Source organism: Vespula pensylvanica, chromosome 5 (genome assembly GCF_014466175.1).
Source record: "Vespula pensylvanica isolate Volc-1 chromosome 5, ASM1446617v1, whole genome shotgun sequence".
Taxonomy (NCBI): domain Eukaryota; kingdom Metazoa; phylum Arthropoda; class Insecta; order Hymenoptera; family Vespidae; genus Vespula; species Vespula pensylvanica.
In genome coordinates, this window is record NC_057689.1 from 7,613,546 (window position 1) to 7,639,505 (window position 25,960).

Here is a 25,960-nt window from a genome sequence, read left to right on the forward strand (position 1 = left end):
TTCACGTTTGCCGATGATCGTCGACACCATTATTGTATATGTACCGCACGTAATCAAGTAATTACGAGTTCTTTGTCCTATTGGAGATAGTCGACGAAGTAGAACGTAGCCTGAAAGCCAGCAATTAGTTGCGTCGGTGAAACATTTACAAATCCTTTTCGTGCGTGCCTCGAAGGCGAGATCGTTTGGCGTTGCTTATTAATAATTTCTAAACGATTTTGTTATTAGTTTTTTTCTTTCTTTTTTTTTTCTGTTTCTGTTTGACAATTGCCGCTGAAAGATCTACGATAGTTCTACGCTCACGAACCCTTTCTCTTTACCGGGTTAAAAGGTACAGAAGTTCGGTCGATTCGAAAGATAATTGTCTTATCGAGAACACTCACCCTCTCTTTCTCTCTCTCTCTCTCTCTCTCTCTCCCTCTCTCTATTTATCTACCTATCTATCTCGCAACATGAACCAAACACACGATCGATAATGGTTGCTCCCTAACAACGTTCACACGCGCATGATAATGATGCCAGGCCCGTAATTAATTTCTCTTAACTGAGAACACGAAGGTGCGACACGCGTAAACCTAATTTGCAGCTTCTTGTATCTCCGTTGCATTCGAGTTCCCATTAAGAATACCTACTCGAGTTGAGGCAAAAATATCAATGATGAAGAGACCTTTAATGAGAAAGAAATAAAAAAGAACATGTATATATACATACATACATACATACATACATACATACATACATACATACATACATACATGCATATGCATATATATACAGAAAGAAACACGTTCATTTATATTATTACCTTGAATATCACCGGCTCGCATAAGTTTTCGAGGCGTTTTTATAAAAAGCGCCCACCTTCGGCCTCTTCCAAAATAACCGACTAAAAATATTCAATGACGATGTTTATTTCACGATCGAAAACGCACACTATTTCCATCCTCTTCCAAATTAACTAAATGAACCTTCTCAAAAGGGTCGATCGAAATTTCTCTTATATATACATACGTTGACGTTATACGAATATTTATATAGATATACATATATACACATACACATGCATATAGAATTAGGTACCAAGAAGAGTCACAGGAAAGACAATGAAACATTGTAGTCGAGTAAGCAACGGTACTACTACAATCGATCGCGAAAGTTTAATTAATTATCGACGCTCACGTGAACACGCGCTAATTGCTTTCTCGAAGTAGGCGGCTACGTGCACACGGCTAAGTCGCCAATGTGAGATTCGAAGCATCGCGGACCGTGCGGTGATTAAAGCTTCCGGTGCAGGCGTGCTGACCCGAGGCTAAAATTAAGAATTAAATCAGCCACGCGAGCTACGCAAATGTAGCCTCCCAGCGACTACTTTCCATCGTACTTACAACCCTTAGGCCGACAAATCGTTTCGATATCTCCAAGGATCCTTTCGAGAAAGTGGAAAGAAATCAGGCGAGAAAAGAGAAGAGAAAAGAATAACGAAGAATGATATATCGAATTCGGTGATTCGGAAAATTAGATATTACCAAGCTTGAAAACGACAAAGTAATCTTACTGCTACTCCTGACGTTTCAATTTTCCTCTCCTATGCTTTTTATCTTCTTCTAATTTGCTTTTATCGACGCACGAGATAACTCGATCTCTCTCCCTCTCTCCCTCTCTCCCTCTCTCTCTCTATATATATATATTATCAGTAAAAAAAATATATAGATATAAAAATATATAAATATATATATATATAATCACTAAAAAAATATATAGATATAAAATAAAAATAAAAAAAAAATATATATATATACAGATATATATATACAGATAAAGATATACATTATCATTAAAAAGATATATAGATATAAAATACATATATTTTTTTCTTTTTTTCTCTATAAAATTCTACCAAGCAAAAGCTCAAAACGATCGACGAAGCATACGTCGTATTTGTCCTCGACCTGCTTAGAAGCGTTCGTTTTCGTAGCAAGTTCGTTCGTGATGTATGAACCACGAGTTAAATCGGATTTTCGATCGAACGAGCACATCTCGAAAGAGTTTGACATACCGCTAAACTTCACTATACATAACTCTTTCCTCTATGTACATACATATGGATATCTAGATAAGTTTGTATATACATATTATATACATAGATATGTGCAAAGCAATGAGTAATGTTTCTGTCTTTTTTTTTTTTTTCTTCTTTCTCTCCTTGAAAACCACGAAATAAACCGTTAACTCTCAAACTTCAATGATTCTAACGGCTTAGAACATTCCGTGTCTTTACGTTTTGCTTACATGAGAATAAACATGTAAATTCTTTTCGAAGGACAAGAGCACACAGTTCTTTCTTTCTTTCTTTCACGTTTGTATTGCTATGACTAAGAAATTATTTTAACGATAACTTTTTCGACTTGTAACATCGAATACATATGTATGTACGTATATACATACCTATATACATATACATGCATACACACACACATATATAAGAATATACAAATTGAAAGAGAATTACCATTAGAAAGTTCGACACGTTGAAGAAATACATACTTTTATAGTTACACCAAAGCTGGCAGCAATTGTAACGATGAAGATAGTGAAAACGTAATAACGTTGGATAGTATTTTACGTTATATGCGTTAGAGAGATAAGACTCACCTGATAATTGTCGTTCCGATTGCGAACGTGGCTGCTGCAGCGACTGAAACAAGACGAAACATTGTTATCGCATTTACATACTACCTATCCGCATGAAAAGAATTTGTTCTTTTTTTTTTTTCATTAATTGATATTGCACCTGACGTAATATTCGTCGAATTTATTGTGGAAAATTACATGTAAACGATTCGCTATTTCAGAGATTATTCTCATTTCCTCGTATTCTCGAATTAATCTTTGATAAAAAAAGAAGTATGAATTAATAAACGGAGAAGTAATATTTTTGTATAAATTTAATACTAAATAAACGTTATCCTCTGTTTCTAACAAAATCATTGCTCATATTGAAAATAATGTTAATGAATATGATATTTAATAGAAAATATTGTTTGTTTTCGATACGATTAATATTTCCTATGTGAAAATCGTAAGAATATTGTTCATTTAATAAAAAATTTTGAAAGCTAGAGTTATCTTTATTATTCGATCGTACAAATAAATTCATTACGTTCGAATAAATATAACTGTACTGATAGAAGACAAATATTAGAGATTAAATAAAACAAAGGAATAGATAAAAGGATTTAAATTTCTTATCTAGAGATAGTCAGTCCTTAACGACCTGCCTAACGTTTTACCTTGACAGAGACTCTCTAATGAACTGAACTTTACAACGCTTTACGAAACAAATATATTCTTCAGAAACGAAACAATGTTTACGTTCGTTTGATATTTCTTTGTGCGTTATAACCTTGACAACAATCGTCGAGGGAACGTATAAGTACTTTTGTTACTATTGGACTAGGTCAACGGATACTTTGGTCTCGACGACATGATACGTTTTTATTATAACAATCGATAGTTATTTAAGTCTCTTACGTTACACTCTCATGCGTAATGTAACTACAACACGTATCTATATATTGTATGTATATCTTTTTTGATGTTTTTTTTTTTTTTTTTTTTTATATACTCGCAGTACTTTGAACGTAGCAAGTAGCGTAAAAATTAAAAATAAATCTATCACAAAATATCTCTTCTTATTATTAGACTTAAACATTGTTAACGATAAATTATTTTTCTCTGTATAGAAAAAAAAAAGAAAAAAAAAAAAAAAAAAGAAAGAAAGAAAATATTTTTTCTTAACCGAGTTACAAACGTCAAAGGATTAATTTCAATTAAGGTCAGTCAAGATAGAACAAAAAGTTCGAAGCTGTCTGACGCAACATGTCGTTAATTTAAATGGATGAGTCTCGAACGGGTTCGCGAAAGGATGATAACGAAAGGATACGATACGCGACTAGGATAATATCCTCTCTTATTTTTCTTCACATTTTTTAAACGACTATTTGCCGTTCGTAAAGCACGACCCACTTGTAGGATTATGCTGACACGACCTCGAAACAAACCGCTGACCTTGACCTTTTCGTTATATCGCGATGAATTCGTAAAACGGATATCCGTCTAACTGCATAAATGTAAAAAAGCCACGTGTTGGATCATTAATAACAAAGCTTTTTGTCGAAATAAATTCAACTTCCGGATGGTAGGATGACATACAAAATAGTAAGGTAAGTAAAGAAGTGGGACGAACCAGTTAATGATCTATCAAAAAAGAAAAGAAAAAAGAAACAGAAAGAAATGTGAAAGATGATATATTAAAGATCAATCGATTCTTCCTTGCGTAAGACGATTATTTTATTTTTTTTATTTTTTTACTTTTTTGAAAATAATTTTCCAAGAATTCAGAACGAACGATCCGAGTTAATTGTCCTCTTTATGTTTTTTTTTTTTTTTACCTTCTCCTTTTTCTTTTCTTTTCTTTTCCTTTTTTTTCTGAATTTTATTTTATTTTTCCTTTGCAAAATAGAAAAGAAACGAAGGAAAGAGGGTATACTCGAAGAGAGGCTACGTTTATTCGAGGGTCGAGGGATGCCAACCGACTAATACGTTGCCAACACGGCTCGCTGCTCCATTAGCTTTGATCATTCACTGATACACGTTTATTCTTCTTCCCTTGTGTTAGTAATATTTTTCTCTGTATTAGTAGGCGCATCCGTGTATACCGCGAAAACACACATTTGTCCGAGAGAAATGCTCGCTCGTGCGTAAACCACCACTTTGTGTGCTGACACTTCATTGATAATTTGTAAGCGCGGTTAGAAATACACGAAAAAAAAAAAAAGAGAGAAAAAAGAAAAAGAAAAAAAAAAAAGACTGATTTATACAACGAAAAAGAGAAGAAGAAAACAAAAAACAAAGCAAAACCTTTCGTCGTTGTACTCTTACTCCTACAATTACGAGTTTAATTCCTTTTCTTTTTTTACGAGACGAATCGTACGAGTAAATATTAATTTCCGTTGGGAAATATTGACTCTCTCTCTCTCTCTCTCTCTGTCTCTCTCTGTCTTTCTCTCTCTGTCTATCTGTCTCTCTGTTTCTATTTAATTGATAAGAAACTCGCGGATCATCTGATATAGATAAAACACATATTTTACTTATCACGCGCTAATCGTTTCTCTTCTTTTCGATGTATTTATTTTTTCTTTTTATTTCTTTATTTCCTTCTATTTTGTATTACTCTCCATTTTGTACGTCATTCTATTTCATTTTACTTTCTTTCTTTTTTATTTTACTTTTATTACCAGAAGAAGGACGTACAAGGATAAGATTTGCTTGTTGAGAGACGTAAAACATGAAAAATCGTTGATATTTAAACGTGCTTTCAATCGTCTTTAGAAAATTAATACGGAAATTAAATTGCAACGCGATGCATTGAAGAGCATTGAAAATTTACCCCTTTAAACCTGCATCGATCGATAGTTGTTTTAGGTAAACGGAACACAAGCACTACGTTTATGCATTCGAGCGAAGTATGCTTTTGGTATCAAAGCATCGACGAGTGACCTTGAAATACTATGCCTCTACGATGATCGTCGTGTGTCCGTCCAATGTCGATGAATTATGTGAACCCGTTCTCCGATCTAATACCCATCCCTACTATTTCTACTGACTATGCTTTTAAAAATAATCACTTCGCGTGCACGTTGCAGTGTGTTTCTAAATGTAACTTTAAGCATATATGCATTTCTGTGTGTGTGTGTGTGTAAGAGAGAGAGAGAGAGAGAGAGAAAAATTACGATATAAAATAAATTTCTACGAAACGTAATATAAATTCGAAGAAGAATCGATCGTTATCTCGAACGATTACCCATATCTAAAAAAGCAACTCTATGCTATGCGAAATCTTCGGTATGTATTTGGAAGCTAATACAAACTTAATCGAGTATTGCCGTCCATGTGAAAGGAAAATTAAGGCTCCATTCAGGCACGATCGCGTCTCGATCTTACTATGTTCGAAAGTCAAGAGGGAGAAAAGATAGGAAGGAAGAAAAGAGAAAGAGAAAAATGAAACGAGGAAGAGAGGAACAACAACAAAAAAAAAAAAAAAAAAAAAAGAAATAAAAAGAAAAAAGAAACAAGGCAAAAGAAATATTATAGATACAAAACGTTGCGCCGTCGCCTAGATATTTCTTAGCTTTTTTTTTTCCTTTTTTATCGGATCGTACTTCGTTATCGAGACTTTCAATAAGAAAATAAATAAATACGTATTGAAAAGAGAGATAGATAGAGAGAGAGAGAGAGAGATAAAAAGAAAGAAAAAAAAACAGAATGCATTCTTTCGTTCTCGTTCGATAGAAACAGGTGTTGAAAGAGATGCCGCGAGTGAAAGGGAAATTAAAGCTCGAGGTTTCTACTCTTTTTTCTTTTTCTCCTTCTTTTTTTTTTTTTCGTTTCATACCCTTTCGGCTATCAAGGTACGGATGCTGAAGGTACGAAGTCTGCGAATGGTACGAAGAAATGGTCGAAGAAGAAAAATACAAATAGCCGTGTTCTCGATGCTCGATGCAGTACACGGCTTGCGTGGGCAGAGACTAATGATTCGCCATAAGTGTGGATCACCAAACGAACTAACGGTCAAAGAGGTCTATCTCAACGGGATAATCTCGATATCTCGAATGCCATGCGAGCTTCAACGCGTATATGATTGATGTTACAATGCGAAAGCTAAGTAAGTGCGCTATTAACGGAGAATCTACTGCGAGAGTTATTATTTCCTTTTTAATTACTTGTCGAAAGCTGGTTCATCGTCGAAAAAAAAAAAAAAGGAAAAGAAAGAAATTAAATTAAAAAAAAAAAAAAAAGAAAGAAAGAAAGAAAGAAAGAAAGAAAGAAAAAGTGAAAGAAACATTCGACTCACCGAGTTCTTCCCTGCGTTCTTTTCAACGTCGTTATTTTCCAACAACGGCGCGCTACTGCTCTTTCCGCCCATTTCTACTGTCAACGGTTCTGGCTTCAACTGCAGACTCGCTGCCGATGGTGAGGAGGGTGCTCGAGGTGGAGTCTCCAATAATTCACCGGAGCTCAACGAACTGACTGTCGTTGACAGACCTACGTATCGTATAACTTATTTCAATGAGAATCTGACCACGACATTATTCCATACAACCGTTCTTTTTCTTTTTTTTTTGTTCTCTTTCCTCTCTTCGAACTTATAAAAGCTTCTGATAAATTCTGCGATTATCTAATTAAAAAAAAAAAAAAAAGCTGGGAGACAAATAAAATTACGATTAAAAAAAGCAAACTCACAGAGCGGTAAATTCGTAGGTCTAGGTGGTTTAACACGAGGTAAGGAATCGTCCAATCCACTGCTACTGTCAACAGCTTCTTGCAGATATCGATCCTCGTGATCTTTCGTTTGCGTGTGAACGCTCTCTCGTTTGATCCAAACGTCTTGATTGTTCTTGTCATTACGCGAGCTCAGCTTAGATGGTCTCCGGCGAATCCTTTCCCAGGTCTCCTTTCTGTGACACTTGTTCGAGGTCGGCGCTTTAAGAGGGAAAATAAATGAAAAAAAAAAAAAGAAAGAAAGAAAAAAAACCAATGGGAATCGTTTCGTCGTAGCTAAGTACTTACTTCCTTATTTCTCTCTTTCTCTCTCTCTCTCTTTCTCTCTCTTCCTATCTCTTTTATTTTCCACAACATGTAAAAACTTTTCGCTTACGTTTGGTTAATCGTCGATCCGTGCTTCTAGGTGGGCTCGCCGTGCCGATTCCACTCTCGAGAGGGGAAGCTCTATCCGTAGCATCCGGTGACAAGCTACCTGATGAGATCTCATCCATGCTCTGCAAAAGATCTTGGGAGGAAGAGGAAGATCTGTTGTCGTCGTCTACGGTGTCTTGAGGCGATGGTGGGTCTAGAGTGCTCTCGTCTTGCAGCGACTGCGAATCCAATTGCGATTCCGCTATAAACGCCAAAGCGAACCAAGCTGGTAAGCGACGAATCGACGCCACTACTATTGCGTGTCAAATTCTTATCTTATGTATTCTTTCGATGATAGAAAGGATGTAGTAAGAAAGAAAGAAAGAAAGAAAGAAAGAAAGAAAGAAAGGAAGAAAGGAAGAAAGGAAAGAAGAAAGGAGGGAGTTGTCACAAGGCTTACCTCGTGGAGACTCGCATTCGCTGACCCAAGTAAAGCTAGAACTTCTTGAAATGGGAGGTGAAGTTTGCGTGGCTATGTCCGAACAAGTAAAGGATTCCATTGGCGGACTATTGGGACAACAAGAGCCTGAACCACTTCTGATTCTCGATAAAAGAGAGTGTAGAGAGATTGGCAACTGGAATGAACGAACGATTGGTTTCAATGATTCGATGAAACGTATTAATAAATTTATATTTGATTGTTCTTTCTTTGTCCTTTTTTTTCGTTATACTACTCTATTGTTCTTACCGATCCCGATCTAGCATTTTGTTCCTCGACGATCCTCTTCACCTCGCCATTTTCAATCCTAACGTTTTCACAAACCGAATCGTTTCTATCTTCAGGCAAGTCACATTCGACCGCCACGTCGTTGCCCCTCGATCTCGAAATTGAAAATTTCTTCAGGTCTACCGGACTGGTCTCTCTTACGTCTCTATCCGATTCAGATAGTCTCTTCGCCGAGATATCAGAACGTAAAGTGAAAGGAGAAACGGCACGTTTTTTCGAGGACGTACCGTCCTTCGTTCGATTTCCCAAATGTAAAAGATCCTGATCGGGTAAGGAGGATACTCTAACGAGTACAACGTCGTTCGAGTTTTCATGAAAGACAGGCGTCTGTCTTCTTTTAAGAAACTTCCCAAATGGTGGTTTTTTCTCTTCGGTCGGTGTCACCGGTGCCGATTTCGGTACGTTGTTGTCCAACGATTTTGATCTACCAGCTATAACATGATCGTCGTTCTTTTTGAACACGTCGTCGTAATCTGGATCCATACCGACGTCTTGATCGTCCTGAGTACGTTTAAATCTTTGAAACCTTGGCTGGCAATCTCTACGACGTTTCTGATTCGTTGGAATAACAGGAAGACTGTGTTTCCTCTGGGAATCCGTTCGTTGACGAGGCGGAAGTTTGGTTTTCGATTCTTCCACCGTGATTATTCTTGAAGAAGACGTAGACGTAGACGTAGACGAAGAAGACGACGAGGAAGAAGAGGAAGAGGAAGAAGATGAGGAAGAGGAAGAAGAAGATGATGAGGAAGAAGATGAGGAAGAAGATGAGGAAGAGGAGGATGGAGGTAAGACGACCGGTACATCGTCGGACACGCTTCTTAACCCTACAATTTTCTTTGGCTCGCTGCTAACGTCCTCGACGGCTCGATTGATTCTCGTTGGTAGACTAGATACGTTTCTATTATTCCACGAGGCAGAATGATTTTTTACGTTCCTCGATAAGAACTCGTTGCTCTGACGATCGTCATTGACCAATCGATATCTATGTTGATCGATAACGACACCGAGATTGTCCGGTAGACTGCCGCTTTTACGTCGTGAAATCTCTTTCTCATTCGGCACCGATTCGTAATCAGAGTTTAAAAGAGAACGAACGTCGACTTCGTCGACGTAAGTCTCCCCTCTGTTACACCAATATTTATTATTTTTGACGTTGTCCCTGTTGATCTCGCAATAACTACCCTCGGAATTTTCGCTATCGGATAAACCGAACTCGCTCAACAATTCTTTGTACTTGATCGTTCTCGGCTCTTCCTTCTCCTTTCTCGTCGTATTTCGTCTCTCCGAATAATTTATCGATTTTTCTTTGGTTAACTCGTTTATCTCGTTCGCAATTATGCTATTGAATTCAGCGAGTATGCTGTTCGACCACTCGCCAATATCATCCCCGATAATCGTCTTGTTATTCCCCCGTGGCAGAGAATTCTGTCGCTTCGGTACTCGAATATTTCTCGTTGGCAAACATCTCGAAGCGTACGTCGAATCCTCCGAACTCGAGGTCCCTACCTTGACGGCTGTTGTTGTTACCTCTTGTTGCTTCGGATATTTTGGTTCCTCGATGACACGTAATGGAGTAGACGGTGCCGACTCGATGATCTCACCGATCTCTTCCTGCAACGTTTTAAATACTTCTTTATTTCATTCGTATATATTACGGTATCGTCTACGTATAAATATGTATATACATATATATATATATATACGTATTTACGTACGTATTTATGTATGTAAGTATGAATGAATGAACGGTCACATGAATGGTTAAGAGTACGTACTCGGATATAAGGGAAAATAAATTCCAAATACAACATGTGCGACATTAAGCACGTATTATACGTTAAAATACATACAAGAGGGACGTCGACTTCAAACACTTTTATTGATCTTCAAAGGAAAATATGAGGTGGGTGGGGGAGGGGGAGGAAAGGGGTGGTTACAAGAATCCTCGAAGCGCGATAACCGGTAACCTTTGTCAGTAGAGTGCACGCAAACTCGTCGAGTTTCACCTTCTACCTACGTGAACGACAATAACAACATCAACGAATAGCAACAACGCGACAACGACGGGGGGACAGAACAGGAAGGGACGACAGGAGAGGAATAACAATGGCGACGCATGCGTAGCCCACGTAGATAATACGTACGCGTTGCGAGAAGGGAGAAATGTGGATAACGATGTGGAGAGTATTTATAGCGTCACGTAATGAAATGGCACATGATATGATATATGTAGCATCCAATATTTCGCGTTATTTGACGCGGGTCGAATAAAATTAAATCGGCAAAAAGAAAAGAGAGAAAAGAAAGAGCAAAAAAAGATTCCAGACAATTGGACAATTTTATCCGCACGATTAATTGTCCTTTCACATCGTTCTATCATTTCATATCTCCAATTTCGTTATCTAATTCGTTCAATTCTTAACAAACGACTTGCTTATTTTTCCAAATTCATTATAGTATCTCCTCTAATAAACGAAACATTCATTTCTCCCTCTTGATTTTCTTTTATAATCCATTCAGCTTTTATTCCATTTCGAAGCAACAACTCGCCAACAACATCACGAATCCCGATTTCTTCTCTCCGTGACTCCCAACAAATTAGATTAACATAAATCAAAATTATATTCATAATTCTTATACCGAAATCGCGTGACGAATCGTCGCGTTGCGAATTTAATCTCCGTAGATTATTCGAGTTAAATTGATTTAACATACAAAGGGACTTTAATTTTGGGAACGGAGCTTCTTCGAAGGGATCGAGGTTGATCCCTCGTGCGGAAGTAATCGAACGACGATCGTATCTCATCTATTACGAGAGCAGAAGAGAAGAAAGAGAAACAGAAAGAGAAAGAGATAGAGACAGAAGTAGGTAGAGAAGGAAGAAGAGAGAAGAGAAAATCGATGGGTGGCGGATTTGTTCGACGGATTGGGAAACGTCGCGAGGCAGCCGCTGTTAAGAGAGATCGTTCGCGATAATAATCCGGTCGACACTTTCAACAGAGTTATATCCCACATAAGGCGCCTATTCAACGCGCCATGGTGCACGATGTAACGGCGTTGGAAGAACAATGGGGAAGCTCCACGCTTATGATCGATAGCTCGACTGGATATCATCGGGCTGAGAGAGAAAGACTGGATGTTTAAGACCTCTCTCTCTCTCTCTTCTTTTCTCTTTTTCTTTCTTTCTTTCTCTTTCTCACTCTCTTCCTCTTTCTCTCTCTCTCTCTCTCTCTCTCTCTCTCATTCTCTGCTTTTATCGGCTCGCTTGATCGTTCTCTCTACGCGATCTACACTGAATCATCTTCTGCCTACTCTCTGTTATTTATTTATACGAGCGTAATGGACGATGCCTGGTAATAAAGACGGATTTATTTCGGCCCTTTCGAATTATCTACTCTTTCTTTCTTCCTCTCTTTCTCTTTTTCTCTTTCTATCGAATACATTAGAAGAAAATGATAAAAGAGTTTCGAGAGGATGCATTCGCATTTATATAAAGGATTTCGGGTAGATCGTTCATAAGTTATCGCTCGGACTTATTGTTCCGTAAGTCTTTTGATTGGATATGAAATTGTGAGATAATAAGAATCTCTCGTTTAACAAGCCATCTTTTAAATCAAAATTATCTATGGCGTAATAAATAACGACGAACAAGATTTTGTATATGCATTTTGGAATTTTTTTACCCTCACACATGTGTGATTTATTTAAGTAATTATTTATTACATTTAACGTGAATAAAATTCGATTGAAAATGAGAACGGAGTTACGTTTGAAATTTATTCAAAATGTATTTAGTTAAATAAGAATAGAATATAAGAAAGAATGTATAATTATTTTCTCGAAAAAAAAAAAAAAAAAAAAAAAAACATATATATACATATGTATAATAACTCATGAACGATAGTATAGAAGAAAACTATTGGAAAAAATGAAAAAGTTCGACAAAACGAAAGCAAGTTCCGTAAAACGATCGCGTCTCGTTACGCAAGAATGACGATCTCGATAACGAATGAGAATTTCGATCGAGAACAGGCGTCGATTCTCGTTAATTACCGATCGATACGATTAATTAAGCTACAATCTAGTAACGTTACGTTGGAATAGAACGGTCCAAGTTCGTTGTTCGAGCTAGTCCAAATGAAATGCGATCTATCGATCTATAGACGCAAATTACCAGCTACGATAGCACTTAAATCGCGCTGAATTCGAAATCTTTCTTTAGAGTTAAGCGAGAACGTGGTTAACGAGTTTCACTCGTCGTACAATCCAATTCGAAGTTTCGCTTATCTCGCATGCTTCGTAATAACGCAATAATCGAACGAGAAATATCGATTTTATATATATATATATATATATATATATATATATATATATTCTCCTCTTTGATTATCAATATCATTGAATATAAATCGATCATTCGTAGGATCGTTCAAGCGATTTAAAATCATCCTTTAGTACTTTATTGTTTAGTAAAATCCTATTATTCGATATCGACTGTAATAATAATACGATGAAACAAAGTATTGTTTGCATTCAAGGTTATACGCTTTTGTCTTTGGTATTGTCAACGTGTCGATGATAAAGGGAGAACACGTATCTCGTCCCTTTATTTATTCCAACCGTATTAATAGACCCGATGAAATGTCGGATTTTATGTTACTACTCGTAAGTACGTATATGTAAGTATATACGTATGTGTATATAACGTGCGTGGGAGAAGAAAAGGCCACCGGTTCCTACTACAAATGTTATGTCGAAACCAAAAGAGGGACCCGTTCGATCCGATCCGATCCGATCCGATCCGATCCGATCCGATCCGATCAGATTCGATTCGATTCGATTCGATTCGATTCGATTCGATTCGATTCGATTCAATTCGAATGCGTGCTCGACGAGAACATCTTTGCGTGTGAAACAATGTTCCTCGTTAAGACGCTTTCACATGGGACCTTACGTCACGCGTCGGTGGCCATAGCTAATGGTGATGGCGATGGCGATGGTAATGGCGATGCCGATGTCGATGTTGTTGTGGTCGTTCGCGTGGTGATTGTGCTCGAATAAATTATATAGGGATTCTCTCCTAGCGAGAGAATACAAAATGACGTGCTCTTTGATAATCTACTGTTACCATGAGCCTTTTTTTCTTTCACGATCTTTTAACATTTCTTTCGTCTTTATACGAAAAGACTGTCTGTGTGTTCGACGTCATTCCCCGCAAAAAAAAAAAAAAAAAAAGGAAAGAAAGAGGAAAAAACAAGAAAAAGAAAAAGAAGATTATTCGATACCAGACGAAAAAATTCACGTGTTGACGTCACCCATGGACAAGAATCTTCCTTCAGTAATAAACTCGATAAATCGCGACGTTCTAACGGAATAGATTTACAAAAGCAACGACGTGCTGATGCGAGAGAGTTTATAGGCGATCGAGCGTTTTTGAAATTTCTATGAACATGATATATTTATATATATGTATAGACAGACAGATATATGATCTATCTATCTATCTATCTATCTTCTATTAAACTTCGTCCACCTACGTGTATTACAACCTACACGTAAAATTATCCGAACCATGTGTGTAAAGTTACGAAATTGAAGAATTTTAAGAGAAATATGTCGAAGTTGCGATCGAATCGATCGATGGATCGATCTTTTCTGTTTTTCTTTACATTACTTATATAGCTCTCCGATCACGTACAACGTACACGCGGCCAATTTTAAGGGTCCCTTCTCCTTTATCGATCGAACTTTCCTTCGCTCACGTAACTCACACGTACACCTAGTATTAAGATTTCTCATCGTTCTCTTTCTTTTTTCTTGTTTCTTTTCTTTTTCTTTTTCTTTTTATCGCTCGACGTTACCTCATTATTATCCAAGTAACATAACGAAGAAAATCTAGGATAGGACTTTACGTAAAACATTACGAGTAATTCTAATAGCAGCTTGGTTAACTAGTAGCTCAAGGTCAAACGATATTAATCGATATAACGCATTCGTTGTATCGTCTCGATGATAGTCTCGATGTAAAAACTTCTTTTTAATAGCACGCTAATTAAATGAAGTCCATCGTGATTAAACTTACGATCGAGTCACTGTACGATCGTCTATGAATTTAAACGATAATTCGATCAGCGAGACGTAAAGCTGCGATTTAATCGAACTCGACGTCGTTCGAGTAAAGTTCCAACGGAGTATGAACTTTCGAAATGTTGTTTCCAAATACTCTATCGTTTCGAATAACGTATTATCAAAGTACAATAGATTACGATTGACGATTTATTCGAATGAAAAAAATCATTAGTCATTTATTTAATAATCGATAAAATTATTCAACTTCTTTTCACTCTCGTTAACTTTAAATTTTCTTTTAGAATCTATCTATCGTTAGAATTTTAAACGTATTTTTAAAAAAATACGAGAATACATATATACATACATACGCACATATATATATATATATATACACACACGTATATATAAAGAAAGTGAAAAAATATAAAAAAAATATAGAAATCGTTTTGTTCATCCAAACGAATAGAACGCGTTGAGACCGTTTAAGAAGAACTCGATAAGTAATGAAATCATCAGCTACCACCGACGACGATCGTGCGTTCGATGGGATCGATCAAATTAATCGTCTATAATAAGATCGCTCGAGCAGACAGATAGACCGTCCAACCGAGAGGAGAGAAAATAAAATAAGAAGAACAAGATATAAAAGGAAGGTACGTTTGTAAAATAGGGAGGGTGGAAATGACGTGTCTAGTGGAAGCGCGAATATGTTAAATCGACCGAAGAATCGATAGGATAAGAATTGAGAGAGACGGTGGTTTTGCGTTGTTCTATTCGCTTTCAAGAAACTGGAACCACGAAGGACGAGATTTATGTCGCTCGGGTCTGTGACAAGCGCGTCTGAAGTGAACCGCGGTTAAACCGATGCTCACCTTTAATTGGCCGTGAAGCGTTTCTCGAGCCTGTGGAGAGCTCGATTAACGACGTGCGCGAATCAAAGAGAGATAGAGGTAGATAGATAGATAGATAGATAGATAGATAGATAGATAGATAGAGAAAGAGAGAGAGAGAGAGAGAGAGGAAGAGAGAGAGAGAGAGAAACCGGCCTAGAGAACTTTAACGATCGGATCTCTCATTCGATCGATCTAAATACAAAATTCGTTCTTAAATTAGTCGATCTTAAATTCGAATATTAATCACGCTGATAATAATTTTTCAAAGAGGTTTCTTTGAGATTTATAATTATCTTTAAACGTTTAATATAACGTGTTATATATATATATATATATATATATATATATATATATATATATATATATATAGTGTTTTCAATAAAGAAAGAGTACATATGCAGATATCATGAAAAGAAATCGTGCGAGTCTTTCATTTCGAATCATGCGCAATCGGATTTGCCAGCATTAAATCATAGCTCGTGTGTAAATTCGCGAAGAAAACATCACGTGTACGAACCATACAGGGTGAATCATTTCAATAGAGATCGCGTAAATATATATTTATAACGTATAAGATCAGTTTGCAGACGTACAAAGAAGCTTCCCATATAAAAATTTATAGCATTTAAAAAGAGAGAGAGAGAGAGAGAGAGAGAGAGAGAGAAATAAGCGATATAAGATATAAAATATAATCCTTCTATATAAGAACGATTTCTTTTTCTTTTCTTTTCTTTGCCCCTTTCCATTCAAATGATTCATCTTATACAACAGATAAACGCAAACATTTGAATTTTCAATTCGTACAAAAATGATCTAAATTCGATTCTACTTCGTATCGATCTTTTTTCTCTATATAACGTAAGATCTTTCGATCGATCATCCTCGATCGTTTTTAATAACCAAAAAAAAAAAAAAAAGAAAAAACGAGAACAAATGTGAAATAAAGAAAAAAAAAAGAAAAGAAAAGAAAGAGAAAAAAAAAAGAAAAAGATGAAGTTCAACCTCGTTCCCAATGAAATCAACGTCGCATTGATAATTAACGACACAACAGTAATTAGGCACTGATAAACGTAACACGCACTCACAATTAGTGAATCCGTATGAGAGCGTCGATCCGTTCGCGGAAAGGAGGTTCGCGGCAATGCGATCTTCGACGATCGAGACGCAAGTGCGTGCCACGATCGTCGCGCATTCGTTCGAGCGTTCACGCACGGTCGCTGTTGGCTCATTCAAGGACCACTGCCTCCTCGTTGGACGACCGGTCAACCTGAATAATATGCTGGACGATCGTGATCACAGAAAAATGTTTCTCCTTTCGTTATCCCTATATATCGTACTAAACTCCTAATAACTTGCTTACGACAGTAATCGAAACGTCGACTGACATCAGAGCCGTGAAAAAAAAAAAAAAAAAAAAAAAAAGAAAAGAGAAAAGAAAAAATTTGTAAACAAGGCCATCGTTGTTGAGGTTCCATGAATTCTACGTTTCTAGGTACGAGAAAGAATTTCGTTTGATTTTTATAAATCAATGATTAGCTTTTAACGATTCATTTCAATGGTGGCACAAGTTTTTTGTCCTTCGTTTATTATTTCTTACGACACTTTTGATAACTTTCGGTTAATGATTTTTATTATCGTCTTGTCGATTTTTCTAACGACTCGTTTTTATTTATAATCGTTCGAGAGAGATCGATAAAACCGTGCGCACGCGCGCACATATATATATATATATATATATATATATATATTACTGTCTAAAAAAATATTATTACAAAATTAATATTAAATAATGAAGAATGTTTATCCGATAAATTTTCTTACATGTATACATACATACCTATTGGTTAAATTACTAAAGGATTTTTCTTGAAAATATCAAAGAGATAAAAAAAGTATGATTCAACGATTCTTTAACGGGGACTCATAAATTTTATCGGACGACGGAACAACAACGTCTATCGATCGATATCGAACGTACGTGGGTACGTACGAGGAATAAAAAAATAATCGTGGGACAAGTTCGACGATCGTTCAAACGCGCTACTCCATTATCGAAATATTTGACGAGAAAACGAGTTAGCAAGAAGTGGAAAGAGCGCGTACTGAAATCGGAAGCGCGTGCATTTCCACTGTATACCGTGTCGATCGAGAACTCACGCACACGGAAACGGACGTACGTATGTGGACGTAAATCGAGCTTGCACGTACACACGTTCACATTTCTCTAACACTGCACGCTGTCTCTCGTTATTGAGTGACTGACATGTCGGTTATATCGCCACGAGCCTTCATGGCCATAAAGAAAGAGAAAGAGAGAGAGACAGAGAGAGAGAGAGAGAGAGAGAGAGAGAGAGAGAGAGAGAGAGAGAGAGAGAGAGACGGAGGCGTGCAACACAGCTTCTGCTTCTCTTCGTTCATCTCTCTCTTTCTCTCTCTCTTTTTCTTTTTTTCTCTCTCTTCCCTATTTCGAACGAGGGAAACGAAAGAGACAGAAAATGATACGCGTAACCTACAATGGGAAACAGAGGCTCCCTTGTTTTTCCAACTCGATCATTTATACCGTATGTATATCTTTTTGCGTATTTTATGAAAAATAAACGGCAACAGTGAATTTGTTTGAATCTCTCTTTCTCTCACTTTTTCCTTCCCTTTCTTTCTTTTTTCTCTTTTTCTTTCGATCTCATTCGACTTTAAACAAACAATACATTTTTCTCTCATTTTTTTTCTCTTTTTTATTAATACTGAAACGAGGTTAAATTCAACATTAACACGCACCTCGACGCACGCTCCGCTACACCGTAGAACTAATTAATTCGAATTCAACGGGATCACGTTTGCGGATGATACGAATTGTACATAACGCACAAAAGTAATCTCGGGAATATCGAATCCGCGGAATTTATCCTCGGCCGCTCTGCTTTCCACAGAACAAGCGAGGGAATTAGTTAAACGATATTGTTCGTTCGTTTTTTTTATTCATTCGAATGTCCGGACTAAAGAGGGAGAGAGAGTTCGTACGAGCGACAAGGATTATTCGTAGGTGTATAGAGTATTATCATTAATACGTGGTGGGATCTGCTGCCGGAAGTATGAATTAGATACAGATCGGAATAGGAATCGACCAACGCCTTTCTACTTCAACCAATCGATAACCCGACAAATAAAACCTAATGTAACGTTTCGTAACAAGTAAATTAACGGTGAGATATCAAGGAATTCGTTCAGGCATTTGTTGCATACGTATATCGCTAATCTCGGATTAATAGCAAGTACTTACATGAGAAAGTATTTTTTCTTTTTACATTTTTTTAACAAAAAAAAAAAATAAATAAATAAATAAAGATCGAAAGCGTTGACCCATTATGGTTTAAACGTTTTCGAATCGATTTCGAGAAGAATGATGCCAGCGTAAAATCGTTGAAGATTATTGAGAATACATCGAGCACCTTGTCACGAATCCAATTATCGAACAATGAAAATTTTCTAGATATCCCAGTGAAAGTATTAGAACGCGACTCGTTATCGTTGAAAGTTTCGGCCGTGTGATCGTCTAGAGACCGTGAATGTATGTAGTACACGTATGTAAGTGCTTACATAGTGTGTATATATATATATATATATACACATATGTATGTACATATAACAAGAGATCGATCGTTCGTGAGAAAAGTCTATACCGTCCATCCATCTTTCTTACCGTTCGAAATTAAAAGCAAGAGAGAATGATAATGAATGACTTAGAACGAAAGATGATTTTTTTCGTGCGTTACAATCAGTCTCACGTTAATCACATTCGAACAGATCTACACGAAAGATTTTTTTCATACGTACACGAAAGTTTACGTCGAAAGATCGCGCGAAAGGGTTTGAAAATGATCGAAATAAAGATGAGACATATTATAACGTCACTTCTTTTTCTTTTTCTTTTTCTTTTTTTTGAGATATCGAAACCGTTAGATCCGTTAGAACGCATTAGATTATTAATGATCGAGCGCACGCAAGAAGCGTAATCTTTTTTTTTTTTTTTTTTGAATTTCACTTCTCAAAGGAGATCTCCTCGGCGATAAAGACGATAAAATAAGTTCATAAGAATTCTCAGGACTCGATTGATCTCAATAATTCTACTTAGCTATATAACAACTTATATATTTATGTATATACGTAAGAAGAGAATCGTTTGCGTGAGTGCGTGCGTGGGAGCGGAAACGCAACACTGGTTCGCCCACTTGTATAAGAAAAAAATTTACCTTATGCCATGTGAATTATCATTAACCGATCGACCGTGGCAGCAATGAACGAACATGAGAAAAGTTAAAGGTAAGTACCTACTCGTTAGACTCGTGCCGACCGCGGTGTTATCGATTAGAGACCGATTTCACGGATCGTTGTAATCGATAAGACAATTCGATGACCGATGAGAGTATTGCCGAGTCACGACGGCGATATCTTAAATACGCTGATCATCCACGATAATGTTTCTAACTGCTACTTGCAAACTCGATCGAGTTTATCTTATACACTATGTTGTTGTTGTTGTTGTTGTTGTATTTTAAATACTTCTTTGCCATTAATTCTACATAACATTTCGATTCGTAGAACGTAAGAGAAAAGGAAGAAATAAATGATTGCTTAAAAAAGTAATCACGTCTCTACATTTCTTTTCTTTTCTTTTTTTTTTTTTTGTTTAAGAACAAAGAAAAGCAATGTGAGGAATAATTGTTAGGCAGGCGAGAAAGATCGAGGAAAACTATGGTCGTCTAGACACGCGCTAGATCAGAGGTGGTGAATCGCACGCGGTGAAAGTAACGTTGGATCATTGTAATTAACTTCTCGCTTGTAATAATCGTGAAAGGACGAGTCTACGTAATTTCAAGAGATGGAGAACAAAAAGTCGCTGTACCTAAGATGGATAATCGATAAAAAACGTTTTCTATTTTTTCTCTTATACCTTCTTTTTTTTTCACTTTCCTTCTTTTCTCTTTTTTTCTTTTCTCTCTCTCTCTTTTTTTTTTTTTTTTTACGTAACGTAAGGATAATAAAACAAAATTGTTTTGAAAGCCCCGATATGATTTTTTTTCTTTCTTTCTTTTGTAGCAGCGAAACGAGTTCGTACATGGAGGCATAATAATAAAAGTTAACCAAATTTTATTTTGCATGTAAATTTCTTGGAAAATTTGTAAGATATTCTCGTAAAAAAGTATTTTGATATTTTATTTCTTTTTGTTTCTTTCTTCTTTTATATATATATATATATATATATATATATATATATATATATATATATGATATACAGAAAGACATGGACGCGTCCTTTTCAACGAGTCCTGACGACATAATAACGAACGACAAGTCCGACACGCGCTTACCAAGTACGGGCGAAAACGAGTTAAGAACTTTGAGAAACGAAGGAGGAAAATAGCTCTTAAACGAACGCTCGCTGCTTCGTTCCACGGATGTTCGCCTTTCGTAGAATAAACCAGACTTTGCGACCTTGATTCGATGCGATATCGATACGCGTTAACCCCGTGCCACGAATAGTTTCGCGTACGTTCTCTCGTAGAAAAAAAAAAAAAGAAAAAAAAAAATCATAGAAAGAAAAAAAGAAAAAAAAAAAGAAAAAAGAAAAAGGAAAATGGAAATCGCGGATGCTCGACGAACTGTGTCTCAATTGTATCGAGTCTAAACGCCATTAAACGTTTCTAATATCTTTCGACAGTTAACAAGATAAGAGAGTCATTCATATTTTTTCACAATCGACGATTATCGATAGATAATTTTTATTATAGAATCACGCAGATAACGTTTCTATCTCTCTAAACTATCTTTATCGGTCGTCTAACAAACAAATATTTGATTATTAACTATAAATATTAAAAGTAGTGCACGTATGACAAAAAAAGAAAGAAAGAAAGAAAAAGAGAAAAGATGGGAAAGAAAGAAACAGAGAGAGAGACAGAGAGAAAAGAAAATGAAAGAGAGAAATATGATAAATCGTACGATCGAATCTCGTTTATTTCTCGAGATTCACGTTATCCTGATAAAATCTATGAAGGGATCGAGCATCGCTCCTCACGTTTATTGGCATTGTCGCGAGGCCGACATTGGTACGAGCGTCTTCTTCTTTAAGACGATAAGGACCGCGAAATATCGCTAGTTTATCTCGATGCAGTATTCTCGGACACGTAAATTCAGTTTTCAGAGAGCGAGTATAGCGATCAAGAGACACACAGAGAAAGAGAAAGAGAAAGAAAGAAAGAAAAAAAGAAAGAAAGAAAGATAGAGAGAGAGAGAGAGAGAGAGAGAACTCTTCGGCATCGGTTCTCTCGGCCGATAATGTTTATTTATGAGGCGGTTCGCGGGAGCATTGAAGTCGCCAAGGATCGTGACCGTATCGTTTCGACATTTTCTGCAAATGCACGGAACGCTCTGCTCTCTCAGCCTCGCGCGCGAATTTACAATTTTCCTTCTTTTCTTTTTCGGTGCAATTATTACGTCACCGAAGGTAGTCGTTCGATCTTCGAAGCTTCGAAGTTATCGAAGGATCGAAAGGTCTAGTTTCTTTCCAAATCGAAGCATCGATCGATCCTTTGGGAATACTCGATATAGAATTCGACTGATTTTTTTCCTCTGTCTGTTTTTTTTTTTTTCTTTCTTTCTTTCTTTCTTTCTTTCTTTCTCGTTATAAGTATAATACTTCTCTGGAGAATACGAAGAAGCTCGAAGAATCGTATAGCAAAGACCCCCGCGTTCGAAGAAACAATACACCGAGGGACGATAAATAATGCACGGCAATAGCAGTGGACAAGGAGAGGAAAGGCGAATAATGGCCATATTCCATTGGCCCCCACGCTGAGCCCATCTTCTTTTTTTCATCTTTCTCTGTTTCTCTCTCATTCTCTCCGTTTCTTTCTCTCTCGTTGTTCCTCTCGATTCCGCGGGTATAACTCGAGTCACGGTGCTAAATTTCGAGAGAGTTCGGGGCCAGAGCATGCGATCCAAACTCGAGATACTATCGGTGTAGACGCGTCCGCGGAATCGCAGCACGGAGGATACGAATTTTATTGCCATTTTTATGTCGACGAAAAAGGAACGAGCTTACTTCTCTCTCCACCTCGAAAATGCGAGAACGCGTACGTTCTTCGTGGGTGGGTTTTCTTTGTTATCGTTGTTGTAGTTGCTGTTGTTGTTAATTCTTTCTCTCGCTCTGGAATAACGCGATCAGCGATAATCCATTATTTTCTTTCGATTTCTTGTTATTTCCTGTCGATAGTACATCGAGTGTAAGAATGAAACACGTATTGTACGTACGTAACTACGTACGTCGAGAGCAAGGTGCAAAAATGAAAGACGGATTGCGTGAACTGCATCGAGAGTTTCCTCTCTTTCTCTTTCTCTCTTTCTCTCTTCTAAGTTATTCTCCTCATCCTACTCTTTACTCCCGATTCTCACGTACACGGATGTACGTGACCGACGAAACTCTTTCCTCTCGACAGACGATGTCGGAAAACTTATATCGAAAGCGATCGACGCCCTTCGCGAATAAAACGTTGCACGTTGCTAAGACGATACGATACGTGTCGACGTCGATAGATATATTGCGTATCGTGCTATCTAAACAATAACAACAATAACGACGACGACGACGACGACGACGACGACGACGACGACGACGACGACGACGTTTTCGAACATTTCCGCGAACTCGTAACTCGATAAATTTTTCATTCATTTTTCTTGTCCTCTTTGGAATTTAACGACGAACGAACGAGTGGTAAGCAAGGCTCTCGGCTCGTATAAAGAGCCAAAGCTGCCAAGGAGACAGGAGCGACGACAGCAAAGCGAGACGCAGGTTTCATAACATAGCAACGGACCTGAGAGAGCTCAAGAGGTTCACCATAAGCTCATTGGGAATTCTATTGACGATGGTAGCGCCGCTGCTTGTCCTAATACGGCAACTTGTCGTTTCTCGGCTTCTGGCAAGAAACGTACCGAGACTCGCGACAAACTAAAGTGGAAAGAGAAAGAGAGATATTACAATTCTTAAAGGAGATTTTTCGAGGAGAACGAGAAGACAATAAAGAAAATGATTTCAATTATGATAAATCCTACATACGTCGTGTTCGGTATCCTATTGAAAACTTTTAGAAAGGATTTACTGTTCAAGCTACTGTCAAATTTCTCTTTCGAAAATATAATCAAAATCTTTTTTATGGATCGTAATCGTCGATTCCATTAAAACACGTACAGACGTAGAAAATAATTGATGTAATCGTATAGGAGGAAAAATAATACGGCCTCCTTGCATATCACAATATAAATCGAGACTTAATGAGAGTGAACGGTAGCCCGTTTCAACCTTCGCGGTATCCCAGAGCAAAAAGCTCCTACGGTCAATGCGTTTCACGTCCGTCGTCGTTCTACGTTCGACTGAAAAGTGAGAGTGATCGACCAAGGGAAAAAGAGTTCGTATCGGATCGGGAACTCGTAAATCACCGGTTCGACCTGTCGACCTATGTAAAACGATCTTTCTTATATATCTCTTCGACTGAGATCCATCAATATGAAATTTATTCAGCAAGGAAACATTTTTGAAGTGTACGTTGCTGAAATAATTGACGTTGATAACAATAACAATAACAAATAAATATATATATATATATTCACGAACATTTACTGATTATATTATATTTTTTGAATATTGGTATCGAAATAAAATAAAATGGAAAACAAAAAAAAAGAAAGAATCGTATCGAATCGATATCACATTTGTTTCTTTCTCTTTCTCTCTCTTTCTCTTTCTCTCCCTCTTTTGGATCATCGAGATCATTCTGGGTAGATCTCAACGTGATCGACGAAAGCTTTTCCAAGCGACTATGGCGGCTGTCTCGCCATCTGTTGGAACACGTTCGAGAATGCTTCTCTCCGTCGATCTGGTTGCTACTCGCTTAAAAATACAATATAATTTAAAAAAAAAAAAAAGAAGATTAATTCATCGAGCACCTAAAATAGAATGCAATGAATAACGAAACGTTGCTATTAATAAATATAAATCGATATTCGTGGTATATTTTTACAAGGTAGAAAAAAAAAGAAAAGGAAGAAAGAAAAACGCACAAACACGTGGTAGCCGAAATAAAAGCAAGATAAGAATGAACAAATAAATAAACAAATCAATAAATAAAAATAGAGAAAAATCTTTCGAAGGTACCGTAAGAAGAACACGAGAGAATTCCGGATGGCGATCCAGATTCAGAATTATCTTATCGCCGGGTCACGAACGTGCACGACACTGGGGTCTTCTTCTTCGTTGTTGAGGCATTTTGAGAGCACGAAGGAAAAAGGAAAAAGAAAAAAAGTAGAGAGAGACAGAAACAGAGAGAGAGAGAGAGAGAGAGAGAGAGAGAGAAAGAGAATGTCAAAATATCCGGTGTATTTATCTTTTAACCGTCTACATAAGTACAGTACAATTTTCAGTGGCGACAAAATCGTTGCGCAACGAGAGTGTTGCGAAGAAAACGAAAAAAAAAAAAAAAAAAAAGAAAGAAAGGAAGAAAAGAAAAAATACAAAAAAAAAGAAAGAAAGAATATAACAATAACGATCGGAACGTAGGCGTATTGCGTTTAACGAGCCGGTTAAAAGATGTTGTACAAAGAGATAGAGAAAGAAAGATCGAAAGGAGATGAAAAGAAGAAAAAAAGAGAGAGAGAGAGAGAGAGACAGAGAGAAAAGACAGCGTCTTTCTCTCAGAGAAAAACGAGAGAAAGAAGAAAAGAAAAATAAAAAGAAAAATAAAAAGAAAAAAAAAAAATAAAAAACAACAATAACAACACTGAGAAAGAGGATTCAAGATCGCCGCGGGAGGATCTCTCTCATCCTGTGCAGGATCACGACAAGATTACATTGCAGGATCCACCGTGAAAGGATCATATTGCCTTCCTTTCTGCGCAGCACCCGCGGCTGCTGACCCTTCGCCCGCGCCGCCGTCTTTCGTTTCCTTGCTTCCACAAAACGGTAACGAGTTATAAAATGGAACAAGATCACAGGCGGCCAAGATGAGATCTCTTGAGTTGCTTAAGTACTCAATTTCTTACCTTGCGTATATCTATACCAAACCGCGAATACTTTTTCTGTTTCCGAGCTTCTTCAAATTTAAAGAGAAACTCGTAATAACGCGCGTAAGATCGCTTAAAAAAAAAAAAAAAAAAGAGAAAGAAAGAAAGAAGAATAAAAAGCAGTCTGGATTATTATTCAATATCTCGAGTGAGTCCAATGCTCTCAAAAAAAAAAAAAAAAAAAAAAAAAAAAGAGAGAGAGAAAAAGCGATCGATAACCTTTTTAATTTTCGAGATAATATCTGAAAAATTCAATATTTTCATAAATACAAATGGTACCCACGTAATACTCCGTTAAATACATCGGAGTTACTTGAAAAGTACTCGAGTTAAATGAACGATAGAGTTAATATTTAACTACGAAATCAGAAACAACGAGGACGAAGGTAAATAGACAAAA

The 25,960-nt window shown here is 36.9% G+C and overlaps 1 protein-coding gene across 3 annotated transcripts in view; it reads right to left on the minus strand.

Moving 5' to 3' along the window:
• The window catches only part of LOC122629556, a 170,615-nt gene that overhangs the window by 101,495 nt on the left and 43,160 nt on the right, over positions 1–25,960 (minus strand). For 2 of the 3 annotated variants that reach the window (XM_043813093.1, XM_043813094.1), the window contains exons 3-8: positions 8,444–10,093; positions 8,156–8,330; positions 7,718–7,957; positions 7,303–7,542; positions 6,914–7,104; positions 2,653–2,695 (exon numbers count right to left, since the gene is read on the minus strand). In XM_043813093.1, coding sequence (XP_043669028.1) covers positions 2,653–2,695; positions 6,914–7,104; positions 7,303–7,542; positions 7,718–7,957; positions 8,156–8,330; positions 8,444–10,093 — 2,539 coding nt within the window. Of the gene's footprint in view, positions 1–2,652; positions 2,696–6,913; positions 7,105–7,302; positions 7,543–7,717; positions 7,958–8,155; positions 8,331–8,443; positions 10,094–16,532; positions 16,692–25,960 lie in introns of those variants that run through there. The other variant, XM_043813095.1, reaches the window with a different exon arrangement.